Source organism: Calonectris borealis, chromosome 18, assembly GCF_964195595.1.
Source record: "Calonectris borealis chromosome 18, bCalBor7.hap1.2, whole genome shotgun sequence".
In the NCBI taxonomy this organism is placed as follows: domain Eukaryota; kingdom Metazoa; phylum Chordata; class Aves; order Procellariiformes; family Procellariidae; genus Calonectris; species Calonectris borealis.
In genome coordinates, this window is record NC_134329.1 from 4,766,788 (window position 1) to 4,781,370 (window position 14,583).

At 44.3% G+C, this 14,583-nt stretch overlaps 1 protein-coding gene across 14 annotated transcripts in view; it reads left to right on the top strand.

Annotated features, from left to right (window-relative positions):
- The window catches only part of LOC142090104 (E3 ubiquitin-protein ligase RNF185), a 71,434-nt gene that overhangs the window by 10,004 nt on the left and 46,847 nt on the right, over positions 1–14,583 (top strand). For 11 of the 14 annotated variants that reach the window (XM_075167469.1, XM_075167464.1, XM_075167468.1 and 8 more), the window contains 2 exons: positions 1,177–1,294; positions 8,535–8,634. In XM_075167469.1, coding sequence (XP_075023570.1) covers positions 1,177–1,294; positions 8,535–8,634 — 218 coding nt within the window. Of the gene's footprint in view, positions 1–1,176; positions 1,295–2,825; positions 5,376–5,816; positions 5,979–8,534; positions 8,635–14,583 lie in introns of those variants that run through there. The other 3 variants (XM_075167471.1, XM_075167472.1, XM_075167475.1) reach the window with 2 other exon arrangements.

A 14,583-nucleotide genomic window follows, 5' to 3' on the forward strand; every position in this document is an offset into this window, starting at 1 on the left:
AAATCAGCTGCTATACCTTGTTTGAACCTTTTAGCTGGTGCTGCCATAAGTCAGAGGAATCTGGTATGAAGACATAGCAGTAGTGATGCTGCCCTGTTTCCTACAGGTGCAGGACCTGCCATGCAGGGTGCTTTGCTGTCCCTGATAGTTCATGGCAAAACACTTGAGAAGAGCATAATCAAAAGACTAACTCCTCAAATCAAGGATCAACCCAGAAATGTCTGGCTTGTATTATATGAGTGAAATCATCTTTGTCTTCCCATTGTTTGGAGGTGATAGACCAGAGGGTTTTTCAGAATTGGTATCACTGCTTTAATTCTGAGACCAGAGGACGGTTTGCTGGATTACAAAACATGGCGACTGTGAGCTCTCCACAGTTTTTAAACATGATGCAACTACTTAAATTCATATACAGTTGATTCTCAAATACCACACTACTTTTATACACTAAGCTTCATCTTGATTCAGGCAGCTTTTGACTTGATGTGGAATTTTAGTCTGGATCCCGTAGGGGGTTAATGTTGTTGCACTGTAATTCTTCCTTTTTTCCTCCTTTCCTTATGTCTTGCATTCCTGCCCCAGATGACTTTATCTACCACCTTAATTTGAGTCTCCCTGGTAATTTTTTTTTTTGGGTGTTCTTCTCTATACTGCTTTATGTATCCCACTGGCAATTTATCACTTTGCTGAATCTTTAAATGATGCACATGTATCATAAAAATCAATCAGATTATTTTTTTACAATGCCTTTCTTATAGTTATGTGGCTAACAGCTATTAATACAGAATTATTAATACGTTTAAGACATTCTAAATAAATTGGTAATGTTGACTTTTGATATATTGTCAGATATATACTGTTTTAAGTTGAGAAACGTTACAGAAACGCTTTCGTTAATTTGTGGCCTTCAAGCAAGAACTGCGGTTCCTAGTTTTCATTTTCGCAGACTTTTGGGTTGCTCTGGCAAGTTTGCTACTGTGTGAAGCATTTTAAAATGAGGAGAACTAAGGAGGTATTTAACAATAGCATGGCAGACTGAAAGTTGCCAGACAACATGATACTCCTTCAGCCATAGGAAAGCCAACGAGAGGGAATGTCTACACCTTTACAAAACATTCTGAAATAGGCTTTAAATGTTGGTACCTTTTTTCTCTTCTGTTGCTTTGTTCTCTGCAGGGATTCCAGGGCTTTGGGTTTGGCGATGGTGGCTTCCAAATGTCGTTCGGAATTGGGGCATTTCCCTTCGGTATATTTGCAACAGCATTCAACATAAACGATGGACGACCTCCTCCAGGTACCATGCATCCTATCTGTCACAAACAGATGTTTTGCAAACTCCCTTATAACTTTTAAACAAATAGCTTGGTAAATGACAAAACTTTCTACTTTCCAAATGGTGAAGTAAATCAGTGTTGTATATAGAAATGCAAAATGAGGGAAAACACCCAGTAGAGAACATAGGTTATGTCTTACAGGTTTAATACAGTGCTTATATCAGAAGCAAGTCTGTCACTTTCATATGATTTGCTGAAGGCTCTGTTGAGAGGACAGTGGAACTGGAGAGGGACAGTGGCACTGGAGACTTCTCCCCTTTAATTCCAATGTCTCCTCTGGTACTCCAGTGGACTCCCTCCGAAAAACGAGACAAATTGGACTGGAGTTTCTAATAATAATAAAAAGGAGTGAATAGGGGTGTATGAAGGAGACCCATATTTTGAAAACAGCAGGAAAGGACCATTTCCTGAAAGATGAGAAGGAAGAATTTAAACTGGTGCTCAAAATAATGACAGCAAAGATTGTTCCTTTTTCAGAAATTTCTCTCTGAGACAGTCATGTGTATTCCACAAGAAGTAACTTTCTGGTGAAGTAATTTCACTGTTTTTAATTAAGAAAAAACAGTTGGATTACTCCAAGTAGTGGCCTTGCTCTCTAAAAATTAAGTAATCCCCAGAAAACCCCCTCCCCATCTGCATTGTAGACAAACTGAGTCTACATGTTTTGAACAAGAAAACCTACTGCCCAGGATTTTCTGGACTTCCTCTGTGAAAGGTTGTGCCTGGCAAATCTTCTTCACCATGTCATATGGCATAGGAATTATGAGAAAGAGAAACACATTTTTTCATTCACACCTGTGTTGCCAAGGACCTGTGCTGTCCTAGGGTCAAATTAACTTGCCTATTAACTATACTTCAGTGTCCACTGAAAATTTGTGTGGAGGTGTGACTGAGCTATGGAGTATGTAAATATATGCTGTTGTAACAACCATAATTTAACCAACTTCTTTATCTGCTTTTCATCTGTGGATTCAATACAGCAGTTCCAGAAAGGCACGGCTTGAGCTTTAGAGCTCGTGTGCTTTTCATTAGTTCTCTTGGTCAAGCCTACACATGCAGCTTTGACCGGTTTACCATTTCCTTACTCAGATGTTTCACCTTGATGGGCAGGAGTGTTCAGGTAGAGGTGGTAATGTTCCTTAGGATGGAAACAGTGAACTTAGCTCAGCACTCAACAGTGAACTAAGCAGTGAACTTAGCTCAGCAGTCTCCCCAGAAGTACTCTGAGCAGACCTGCCTGTACTCTAGCACTTGGAGCTGCCTGCTGCTATTAGTCATGAGCAGGTTTACCACAAGTCCTGCTTCAGGGAGCCGATGCTTGTCTTCCTTCTGATCTTCCAGTATGGCTGGCAAGTGTGAGGGTAGCAACAGTTTCTCACCAAGTAGATCCCTTGCATATCTTTCAATTTATGAATGTACTATGTTCAGAATATACCCAATTCTGGAGAAGAGGAAGGAGCTGAATTGTTTTTTTTACTTCCTGTTTTCCAGCTGTTCCAGGGACTCCTCAATATGTGGATGAGCAGTTCCTATCCCGCCTCTTCCTGTTTGTGGCTCTGGTGATAATGTTCTGGCTGTTGATTGCATAAATCTTTTCCATTATTCTGTATATTCATGGCCAACAAGGCCACTGAAACAGTTACAAACTGCATCCCCATCCCATTTTAAACCTCTTGGTGTCTGGTTCCGTAGCTAACTATGGGCTTCAGGAATTGGTGGTACCACAGCACAATGAGGAATCTCGCATTTTGCGCCAGAGTTGGAAATTAAACATTGGTTAAAAAGCGTATTTCAGCTCAGCTGTCTTGTACAACAGGTTCCTGCCACAAACCATGAGCCAAGTTTTGCGCTCTGCTCCTAAAAGGAGTGCTGCTTTGAAATCCTGTGCCAATCAGTGACACGAGGTTTATGTGAAAGACAGTTGCCCCAAGGTAGACTGGGCAGGCAAGGAAACTTCTGCAGTATCTCATGCTTGGCAACCACGATGGATCTGCCAGAGCTGCGGATGTTATTTGATGTCTTCACATCAACATCCAACCTTCTTCAGGAAATCATCTGCAGCACTGCTGAGACTCTTTGGGCACAGCACGTGATGCAAATTGAACCAGGTTTGGAGACTGGTTTCTTTTCTTGGTGTTATTTCCCGGCATGATGGAAAACCCCTCCTGAAGCAGTTCTAATGGCTGTTAGAAGAAGGGATACAAATTTATGCTGCAATTTTTAAAGCCTGAATTTGCTGGAGCCAGACACTGGAAGATTCTCTTGTGGAGCCGGGTGGGGTTGCCGAACAGTAGGACGCACCTGTCTGCCTCACCCAGCCCAGTTCCTCACTGACAAAACAGTGTTGTCTTCCTTGGTTCTGCGCAGCAGCCTGTGGCTGCACTCATGGATAATCCCCTCACAACCTTGTCACTGTAGCTGCATTTATTCTTCCCAAGGCTTTGAGACTTTCTACGCAAGGTCATGTACTCCAAATAAAATCCTATTACAGATCTGAGACCAGCTTGTTTGGGGAGAGGAACAAAAGGCATTTTTATGTGAGTTTTGAGGTTAAACTTGTCATACTGTAAAATTATACAGGAGGAAAAGTGAGATCCTGCCTTTGCTAGCACATGCCACAGTAGGGAACATTTGGAAGAGCTCTCCACAGGTGCATACAGCTACTCCATGCCACAGCAGAATGGCTCTTGTGCAAGAGTCTCTGCAGTATCTACCAAAGATATTAATTTGAAGCGCTGGAGAAGACCACAACCATTTATGTGCTGAGAGGAAAATATTTCAGAAGGTGAGCACTCTGTAGCCGTTTCAGAATCCTGTTGGGTATACAGCTTTGAAGAGTACTCCTGGTTATTTGTGTAGATTCCTTCAGAACAGCAGATATGAGAGATTCCCTAGCAAAATGAACAGTTTTCATGTTTCTCTGACTAGGCAGTTCCATTTTTTTCTCCTTTATTGTTTTTAGATTATTTTGATTCAGATTGCTGATAGTCATAATGATTTCCTGCAATATTGTGACTTCCCTGGCAATAGACAGACAACTGACAAAACAAATGAACTCATACAAACTTTGTTTCAATAGCTAGGGTTTTTCTAGTGTATGGATGAGGTTCCTGGGCAGGACACCTTAATTAATTGTTGTAGAAGCTTATTTTTGTAATTATGAATGGTTCACTTTTAGTATCAAGACGGAGGATGACTGAAGTTTAACTTCCCTACCTCCAAAATTCCATCTGGCAAGTAGAATGTTGCAAAGCTTCTGCAGTGTTTTGCCACATCTAGTCAAATTTATACCCGACTCGATGATAATCTGGCAGAATGTATTGCTCAACCATAAATAGTTGAAGTGGTGCTTCAACTTTTATTGTGTGGCACTTCTGAGAAGTTTAACTTGTTCTGCATATGGTTCTTCTCAAGTGTGTAACTTGATAGCTAGGACCTAGGCTATTCATTGCATTCTTGCAAGCAACTGGCTGTAGGACAATGTCGGAGCTTGACTTCCTTTCGTGAGCAAGCAGCACCACCTGCTGATGAAAAGGGAAAGTTCATGTGATAGTAAAAGGAATGGTTTTTCTTCTTTTTGTATTGAGAAACTCCACGCTAAGAGCAGAGGTTATCCAGGGAGGAGTAGGGTATCCCTTTAAAGCCTTCTTCCGATAAAGAGGACAGAAAAGTGACTGTAATAGGTTCAAGAGGTATTGAAACTGATTTAACTAACACTTATCTTTTAAAATACAGAATTTTGATGGCTTGGGGTTTTTTCCCACCTATTGATGAGAGACATAATGGATTTAGATGGAGGTGGCTGCAGAAACATGACTGAGAGTCCTTATTTTGTGGCAATCCAAGAATGAAATAGTTTAAAAGTGTTAATGCTTTTGTTCCTACCTTTTTCTTGGTGTGCTTTTTCTATCGTACCACTTCCCCCCCTTGTACTCAGACTGCACACAGCCCATAATGGCTTGTTTAGTGCACTACCATTACTGTTCACTAATTTTCACTGTTGTGAAAGTGATTTAGAATTAAAAAATGGTTTTACATTGACCGGAGTGCGCCGCCATTGCTTTGCGCTTCGCGGACGGACTGAGGTGAGGTGCTTGCCTGAGCCCTACTTTGAGGACGAGGAGTCCGTGCCTCAGGAAGCGGGAGGGACGGGGGCTCGCTTCTCCCTCACCGGGGTGTCGGGGGCGTTCCGCGAGCGGCAGCGGTGCCGGGGGGCCCGCGAGCAGCGGCCGGGGAGGGGGGGCCAGGCCGGGCCGGCGCAGACGGAGGCCCCGCAGGGAGGCCCAGCGACGGGAGCTGCCGCCCCCGCCACGGCACGTGGTGGGATGCAGCGGGGGCGTGGCCGCGCTATCATTGGTCCTCGCCGCGGAAGGGGCGGGACGATCACCGCGGCGTAGCGCGGGGATTGGCCTGAGGCCGTGAGGCGGGCGGAGTGCCGATTGGCCTCCGGTGAAGAAAGGGGCGGGGCGATAAGCTGCCCTCGAGGCGGGGCGTGGCACTGAGATAGCCGCGGGGGGAAGAGGGGTGGGGGGCGCGCGCTGCCGGGCCAGGTGCGGAGTGGCCTCCCGCGCGTTCCGTAGTGGCTGACGTCAGGCGCGGGCGAGCCCCGGGGCGGCGAGGCCGGCGGGATGGAGGCGCTGCCAGGTGAGCCGCCGGGCCGGGCCGGGCCGGGCGCCGCCCTCCGTGACAGCGGGGCGGGTGCGCGTACGCGAGGCCGCGGCTCCCCTCCGGCCGGGGGCTGTTCATGCGGGCGCCGGTCCATCGGCGGTGTGGCGGGGCGGCAGGTGCGGGGCTCGGGGCGGCCTCGCCCGGCGGCCGCCGGCTCCTGAGCACGCGCCTTGGCTAAGTGCTACCCGCGTCCCGGGGAACGGCCCGGCAGCCGGCCAGCGGCTCCGGCGGGCGGGCGGCCCCCGCCGGTTTGCGGGCGCGGCTCGGGGGGTCCTGCCCGGGCTCCGGGGCGGCGAGCTCCGCGGAAGGTGCGGAGCGGGGGTGGCTCCCGAGGGCTGCGCCGGCTGTCGGGCGCGGGATCCTTCCCCACGGCTGCCTGCTGGGGCCGGCTGTTGTCCCGCCTGCCCCGCCGGGGCTCGGCCGCCCTCCCGGCCGCGGGGATGGGCCGGTGCCCGCCGGGGCTGCCGCTGCTGGAGGAACTGCTGCTTTTCCGCGCTGGCCGCCTCCGTCACGTTCCTCCTGCCCTAGGGACTGGGCAGACCTGTTGCACTGATTGTCTTCGTCTGCTTTTCCTTCGCGCTGTTTCCTGCTCTGCTTTTTTCACTTCCGTCACTTCTCCTGGATACTTAAGCCATTTCGGGTGAATACAGCACTCTTCGTTTCCGTTCGTGAGCCAGTCAGCCTTTCTGGGTACAGTTAAACAGAGGTAGCACCGCAGCTGAAAGTAAGGTGACTACTAGCGGGAGCTGCGGAGCCGATTGGTAAAGCTCTGTATGATCGTTGTGGGGGGATACCTGCTGCTTTTAGTCAGCTGCGGTGTAGTCATTAGTCTTTAAATCCCTTTAAATAGGATCCACTGCTGTATTCGTATTTGCATCTTGTGCTCGTGGCACTAAATGAGAGGAGATGGGGCTGCAGGGTGTCTGGTTTGCAGGCTTTTTTGGCCTGTAGAGCGGCAGCAATTCCAGAAGTTCAGCTGACTTGTAGGGCTTGTGCGGCTTGGAGAGGAGAGCCTCGGCTGCCTGTGCGTTGAGGCTCGGGCACACGTGGCTTTGCCTTTGATTTCCAAGCCTGTTTGGTGTGCTGAAAAGCAATTTGATTTGTGGAAGAACATGGGTAGTGCCAACTTTTTCCAAGTTTCTCCTAACCCCTCCTCTGTTGTGCAGGTCTGAGGTCAGGTGCAGTGCTCCGTGTTCCGGACAGCAGGAGGGCGCAGACGTGCTCCCAGGTGTGGAGCTGATGCTTAGTCGGGAACCGAAGTAGCAACTTACGCCAAATGTCACATTTGAATGAATCCTATCTAGCACTATAATCTGCGTGGAGACTGCCCATCTGCTGGTGAGGGTGGTGCTTGTGGTTGCGCAACACGTTTTTTCTCCGAAATAGCTATTTGTGTAAAACATACAAGGAGATCTTCACCTTGGTTATTTTTAAACATTGTTATTGACCTACGCAGTGGGGTAAAAGTGCATAGAAGGCTCGTGGCTTCTGTTTTGTGTAACTTCAAGGAACTTGACCTTAGTGTCAACTTGCCTGAGCAACTACCGCGTTTTAATGTTCTTTGCAAAATGGAAGTCCGTGGTTAGTGGTTTTCCTTCTCTAAGCGCACTTCTTTCCTTAAGCAACCTTACTGCCAGTAAACTTTTGGTAGCAGGAAGAAACAGGTTTGAGATCTGCCCAGCTATATGATGTGTTCCTTGCGCCATCCTGTGCTCATCCAGATCCTTGACTCTTGCTTTACTACGCCCGCACAGCTGTTTGGATTTTGGATAGCATTTATCTGTGTGCCAAATGCTCTTTGTGCACAAGTTTTCATACTGTTTTTCCTAGCTTGCATGCATCTAAATAACTAGCTCTCTCTGGGACTTTATGGCAGTTCTAGCAGAGACTATTATAACTATTTTCTGAAGGGACAATAGGCCAGTAGCATCCACCCCTCTTCTTAAGTCTGACAGTAGTCTGGTGTTGGCTGTACAGTCTCTACAAGAATATTCATTCAAGTGTGTAATTCCTTCCTGGTAGTCAAGTTGTTCTCTACTGAATAAAGTTTGCCTTTCCTTTCTTTCAGCTCTGGGAAATCCAGTTAATTATACAAATGAGTGTAAACGTTATGTGCTGAGTCAGTGGCATGGAGGAAATAGTAGCATGGCTTCCTGGCCTAGCATGGTTCTCTGTGGGAATTGTTACACTAGACCAATCTGCCTTCCTGAAATCTCTGCTCTGAAGACTAGTATAGCTGTAACTCAGCTGTTTTCTGTGAAAAGTCATATTGCTTTCTTCTGCAGAATGTGAAGGAGTGGATGGTGATGTTATGTCTGGAGGAAAAAAAAAAGAATATATAAGATGTCAGAGTTTGATCTGGGAACTCCAGTCTCTGGGGTTACAGACTGCCTGGTATTGGCTTAACTTTCTGTGTGTGAAGGCTTTCCCGTCAGTTATATAATTTAACGTTGTTCTTTATCAGGGGTCCAGCAATCCTTGTTTTCTCTGATGTAAAATGGTTGCTGTATGTCACTTTATTCCTGCATACAGGTGAAGAAGTCTGGAGATGTCTAGGATGCGGGGACAGCATTGCTGCTGGCCAGCGCCTCTACAAGACTGTAAATGAAGCTTGGCATGTTTCCTGCTTCCGGTAGGTGAAACTTTAGCCCGTTAAACTCTCCTTGTCTTCTTCAACTGACTTGCAACCTGGTGGAGAAGTACCAATATTAACAGGGAGTTCTTGCGGTCATCTCTGTGCCTGACCTGTTCCGGAGCCTCTTGCAGAGCGATTGCATGCTCTTGTTTGCGGCTGTACTTCAGTGCTTGCAGTAGCACTTTGGAATTGACTTTCAGTCCCAACAGCGGTCTGACGCTGCCTGGCAGAGTGTTGCCATGCTGATGCAAATGCATATGGGAATACATATAAAGTACAAATGGAAGCTCTGACTTACTAGTGGTGGCAGAAGCCATGGGTTGCATATTTGTCTTCAGCTGCATTCCAAAGTAGAGCCCAGGCAATTTGGATAGCCTGTTTCTTTTTCCATATGTGGTAGGTACAAGGGAGATATCAGGGTGCTGCGGAAAACTGCTGATATGGGGGAGGGAGATCTTGCCTTTTACTTCCTCTCCTTTTCAGACTATTAAGACATACAAACTTATGAAATCTGTCGGATAATGTTGCTGTCGGCAAGGATGAAAAGGGATCTCTGACATGCTTTTCTTCCTGGCAGTGGGAGTAATGGCTCTTCTTGGTGTTTCATGAATACTTGGTCCAGTTTTCATGCTCCAGAATCATGTTTCTGAAGGAGCCTGTATTTTTGAGAGGTCTTGAATACCTGCAGCTTCTACTGGCTTCTGTGTTGGCTTGAATCTGGAGAGGCTAATGTTTTGGACGCTGTTGAAGCAAATGGGGGAAAAGGAAGCCGAAGTGTGGCTTTGGAGGAGTGTTTGCTGTGCCAAGATAGGCATCTACTGTCCTGGTTTAAAAAACAAAAAAAACCCAACCCAACAAAATACCCCAACTTTGTTGAAGTGAGAATTATGGTTATTGGTGTACTAAAAAAAAACCAAAACAAAACACCAAACCAAAACATATCATGCTGCCAAAGCAATGCTAGCTCTGTTGACTTGGAAAATGCTGTAAGTTAGAATGACTTGTTGATAATCACAATTACAGCTTTATATCACTGCAAATCCCAATCTTTTGGGTTTCTGTTGGTTTGAGTATTCATGTTTAGCTATGCTGAGTCAGCTTCTCTTAACCCTGTTTTTCTCTTCTCCCTAAAGAACTAGTGTCCTGTTGTTGAGCTTCCTTAGATTCTGCCAGTAGCCAAATCCAAAGTTGTGTGTGCTAGTAAGTCTGTCTTTCTTGCCTTTGAGCATATTTCTGTTGTGGGTCTTGATTTGTAAACGTCTTGGTGCTTCTTGCTATTGGGGCTGTTGAGGTGGATAACAGCTGAGCTGGAGGCAAATCCTGCCCTTATGACACTTTACAGAGAATTTGGTATCGTAGCTTTTATTGTAAAATATTTATATTGTAAAATATAAATGGGGTTGGGTTTTTTTTAAAACAGGGTGGGGTTTTTTTTGTTTTGTTTTATAAAAGTGAAGACGCCAGCTTTTCTCCTGAGATGTGTAGTAACTTTCCGCACTTGCTGATGCGCTTCGCTAGAGCTCTCTGCTTTGGCTAGCTCTAGCACCCAACTAAGCTGCCATGCTGAATGAACAACTGCAACCTGCAGTAAAGGAAGCTGCCCTTCCCTGTTTCCTAGTTCCAGGGTAGGACTGTATATGAAAACAAATTCCTAGTTTGCACTCTGTTCCCCGTTATTTTGTTATCCCTAAGGCATGCTGAGCAGCAGTCTTGTGCTCGACATCCCAAAGCCAAAGTTTAAAAAGCCTCTAAGGGTAGGAGCCTTTGGCAGCTGGTAGCTGTGAGTTCCGGCAGCTCTTGTGGAGTGTTTTTTACAGTCTTCCTGTGGATTAACTGACTCCCTGGCCTGGCACATAATTTCTCTAATGCTGATTGGCGCTGTTCCAGGCTCGTTAGCTCTGTTTGTTCTTGGTCAGGCTAGGCTGCTGATCATGCTTGGCACTGGCAGTAGCTGACGTACATGCATGTCTCTGAGGATTTAAGTTTTTTGTCACTTCCCTCCTTCCTCAAACTGCATGTACAGGAGCTTTGTCTCTGAAACCTGTATTTTCTCTGGTGTGGCTGGAGGGACAAGCAAATCCCTATTCGTGTATCTTGGATATTTTAAACTGTTCTTTGGCTGGCTGGTCCTTAGGCTTGAATCCGATGGATTGGATCTGGCTGAGGAAGTTTCTTGGATGTTTCTGTCACAATGTCTGTTGTGAATTAATTCTGAATGTATTTTTGTGCCACTGAATTCTGTTCAGATAGCATACACTTTCAAAGGTCGTTGCTTTTCACTGATACACAGTTCCACGGGATTTGGAACTTACATTGCACAGAACTTCAAACACTACACCAAGAAAGGGAAAGAGAAGTGGCAAGGTATCTTTTTCCTAGGTCTGGATCACTTTTACCAAGGGGATTATTGGAAGAGCTTTTTTTGACCTAGAGCATGCTGTTCTTACTGCTTTCAGTCCGATTTTTTTCCATATTATGAAATAGAAGATACTGCCTTGAATTATACCTTTGAATAAAGTATTGATACCTGGTATTTTCATGTCCATTTTTGGTGTTTTGTGTTTGTGGTTTTTTTTTCCCACAGATAAAGACAAGTGAAATTAAAGACAATTCCCTCTTTCTGTAGAGATATTGCATATTTGAATTGGAGTAGGATGGGATGAGAAGACCCAGATACAGTGGCATGGTTTAATCTTAAGGACACAGTATTTGTTAAAAATCCAGTTTTGATTATTTTGAAAACCATGAATTCAGATCAAGCCTGTTGAATACATCCAGGTGGAAAATGCTTTTGGATCCATATGAAGAAAATTATTGGAAATGGTGGTAGGAATTCCTACCGTAGCAGGGTGCTTAAGAACGTTTTAGGAAGGAAGACAGCTGAGGTTCAGTTCCTTCCTAACTGTGAAATAACAGAGGATGTATATCACTATGGTCTATAAAATAAATCTAATTTAAGTAGCCAAGCAACACAGGCTTGCTGCAGAAATCTCAAACAAAAGCCAAGTCCATCACATCAGAGAAAAACTGTTCACAGTGTATCTTCAAGTTACTGAAGGTGATGGATTACTGATGATTTTACAGTTACAGATTTAAACATATACTATTTAGTTTATACCAAAACCAGTTAATTAAAAGCTGAAAACTCATCAGGATTTTGAAGAGCGGAAAAGCTCATCTTCCTTTTTCTGGAAGAGGAAAGGAAAGCAGGGAAATTTTGTATGAATCCAAAATTTTTCATTAGTAAGTCTAAAGCACTGGAGATGATGGTGACCAGAAACTATTAATTCAGTTTGGACAAATATTTCCTTTTTGCTTAATACACCATATTTTTATGCGTATGCATTGCAGCTTGACCTCAGGAAAAATTCTCATGGCTTTCTGTATTTTTTTTAAATTATATTATGAAATAGTTTGATGTTAAGTTAATAATATAAACAATTGTATGACTAAAAAGTGTAAGCTTTTGATATCTGACTATTGATATTAAATCTTTTTATACTGATCAGGGATTACATTATTATATTTAAGTAATTGTAAGCAGTAAGTGTACTTTCCAGTAAAAGATATTGGCTAAAATTAAATACAGTCTTGAAATCGTTCAGAAACTGTTTACACTTGTAAAAAAAAACCTGAAGTAATAAAATTTATTTGGTTAAATCACAATAAAAATGGCCTTATTACCTAGAGTTAAATCAGTTCACCTGACAGATTGTTTAGGGTTCAGGTGCTTGCACTCTTTTTGAATGTATTACTCCATTTCAATTTCTGTTAACCTTTACTGGAGCTAGAAACTAAAACGCAAGGAGTGTTGTAACCACCAGAAGGCTGTTTTCTCTAAATGAATACTCTGGAAAAAATGGAAGTTTTGGCAGAGTGCAGAAGAACTCCTGGCTCTGTCTCCTACTGGTATTCTGAAGTGAATTTGAAACAAATTCTCCTTCTTCAGTTTCTCAGTACTGGAACAAAGTTAAAAGTAGATTCTTCCCAGAATCCCTCGTCACCCACCCATTGTGCGCTCTCTGCAGCTGACAATTGTCCATGGTCGGAGGACAGACCCGGATCAGCTATCCGATGCCCTGAGCTCCAGGCTACTGAGCAGAAAGAGAACCAGTATTAATCTGCCAACTCTAGTGATTTGATTTTCTTACAAAGATGTGATTTTTCTATACTGAATGGCGTATTTTGCGTGCTATAGAAATATTTTTTGCTCAGCAAAACTTAGTGAATTACCTTGATTCTTTTTACATTTGGGGGCAGGGGAAGGCAAGCCAGGCAATCTTGTGTTAAGAATGTATATGGCTAGTTAAACCTGTTTTGGCGGTTGCAGGATAAACTAGATGACTTCTGAGGGTATTTTCCAAATCTGTTTTCTGTGGTTCTTAGGATGCCTACTAAATTTCCACTTATGTTTGAAGCAAGTAATTTCTCTGGCTTTGGAATGATCAAGAAACTGGTCACCTAACAATCTCCCATCACTGCAGGTTTTCGGTCTCCCAGGCTATGTCTACTAGCACTTAATTATCCTTAGTGTTAGCAGCTTCTGTCTACTACCTTCAGAAATCCCCGTTGTTGCAATTTAAATCAATTTCTTCTAGTCACATTGACAATGGGCATGGTAAACAAGCTTTTTCCCCCTTCTGTTATTCAAGTAACCTTTTCCCATTTGAAAGCAGCAATTGTGTCTCCCATCAGTCTCTTCTAGACTGAAGAAGCCCTGGACCTAGCTTTTTCTCATAGACTGTATTTTCTAGACTTTGGATCACTTCTCTTGGTTCGAACTGTTTGGCACAGGCCTTCATTTTCCGAAAGTGCTTCCTCCCCACAGACAACAGGACAAATAGATCTACAGTGACAGCATATGAAACGCAAATGTACAAATGTTGACAAATAAAGATGTAAGCAAAGGTGTGTATTAAGATGAATTTGAAATCATTTGGGGATATTTGATGCTTTGAATCTTCCTTTAGCTTTTCAGCTGTGAACACAGTCAGGTTTGTACACACAAACAGCTGAATTTGAGAGCAGGGGAAAGACCAGTAGTAACAAAAGGCAGTTGAATCATGGTAGAAGCAGGAAGACAAGAATCTCCTTTTCTCCCCTGTCGACTCCAGTTTCTGGCAGTTACAGAAAGCTAATGATAGGGCCTCAGAGGTGAGAGCTCCCCTCCACTAATCCTGCAGGCTCCTGGGAATGTCTTTTTGATGGTGTCTCCATCAGCATTGAAATTCACCAGCTCACGATCAGATTTAGGGAGAAATAGTTGCTAAGTGTCTGTTTGTACACAGATGACCATGACTGTTCAAGAGGTTAAAAATCCAAAGGAAGAACGAAGCACTTTGCAGGTGGAAGTGGCCACATTCTTCAGGGCATCTATTGATGACAGGACATCTATTGATATCCTCTGTTGATGACAGACAACCTGTCAATGTCTACAGGACATCGATGACGATCCTTTATATTTAAGGAGGAGTTGGGCATTCCAGTCCAAACTTTTTTTAGTTGACTTGCGCAGCTTGTCCTTTGGGGCATTGTTATCAGAGCATTATTATATCAAGGTAATTAGAATTACTCACGCAGCCCAGTATGTGATAGGCTTTCCAGGAGTGAGACAGAATCCTTCCCTGAGGAGTTTAGCAGTCTGCACAGACAAAAGCAACAAGCTAGGAAGTGAGTGAAGATACAGTGGTGTAAGCGCTGGTCTTATTGCCATATGCGCTGCTTTTACAGATCAGAAGTCACTGCTTCCAAAACCATACATAATCTATGAAGTTTCAATAGGTTGAATTTCTTTGGTTTGCTTCTCAGCCTACACATATTCAGGAGGTCTGGGGCCGTTAGGCAAGTATGGTGGAGATAAAAATCTATCTCCATCCTAATGTTTTGCTTAGTGATGTGAGGTACTGAGAAGGCATCACTGTGTTGGTCTGAAGTTCTGCTGCTGCT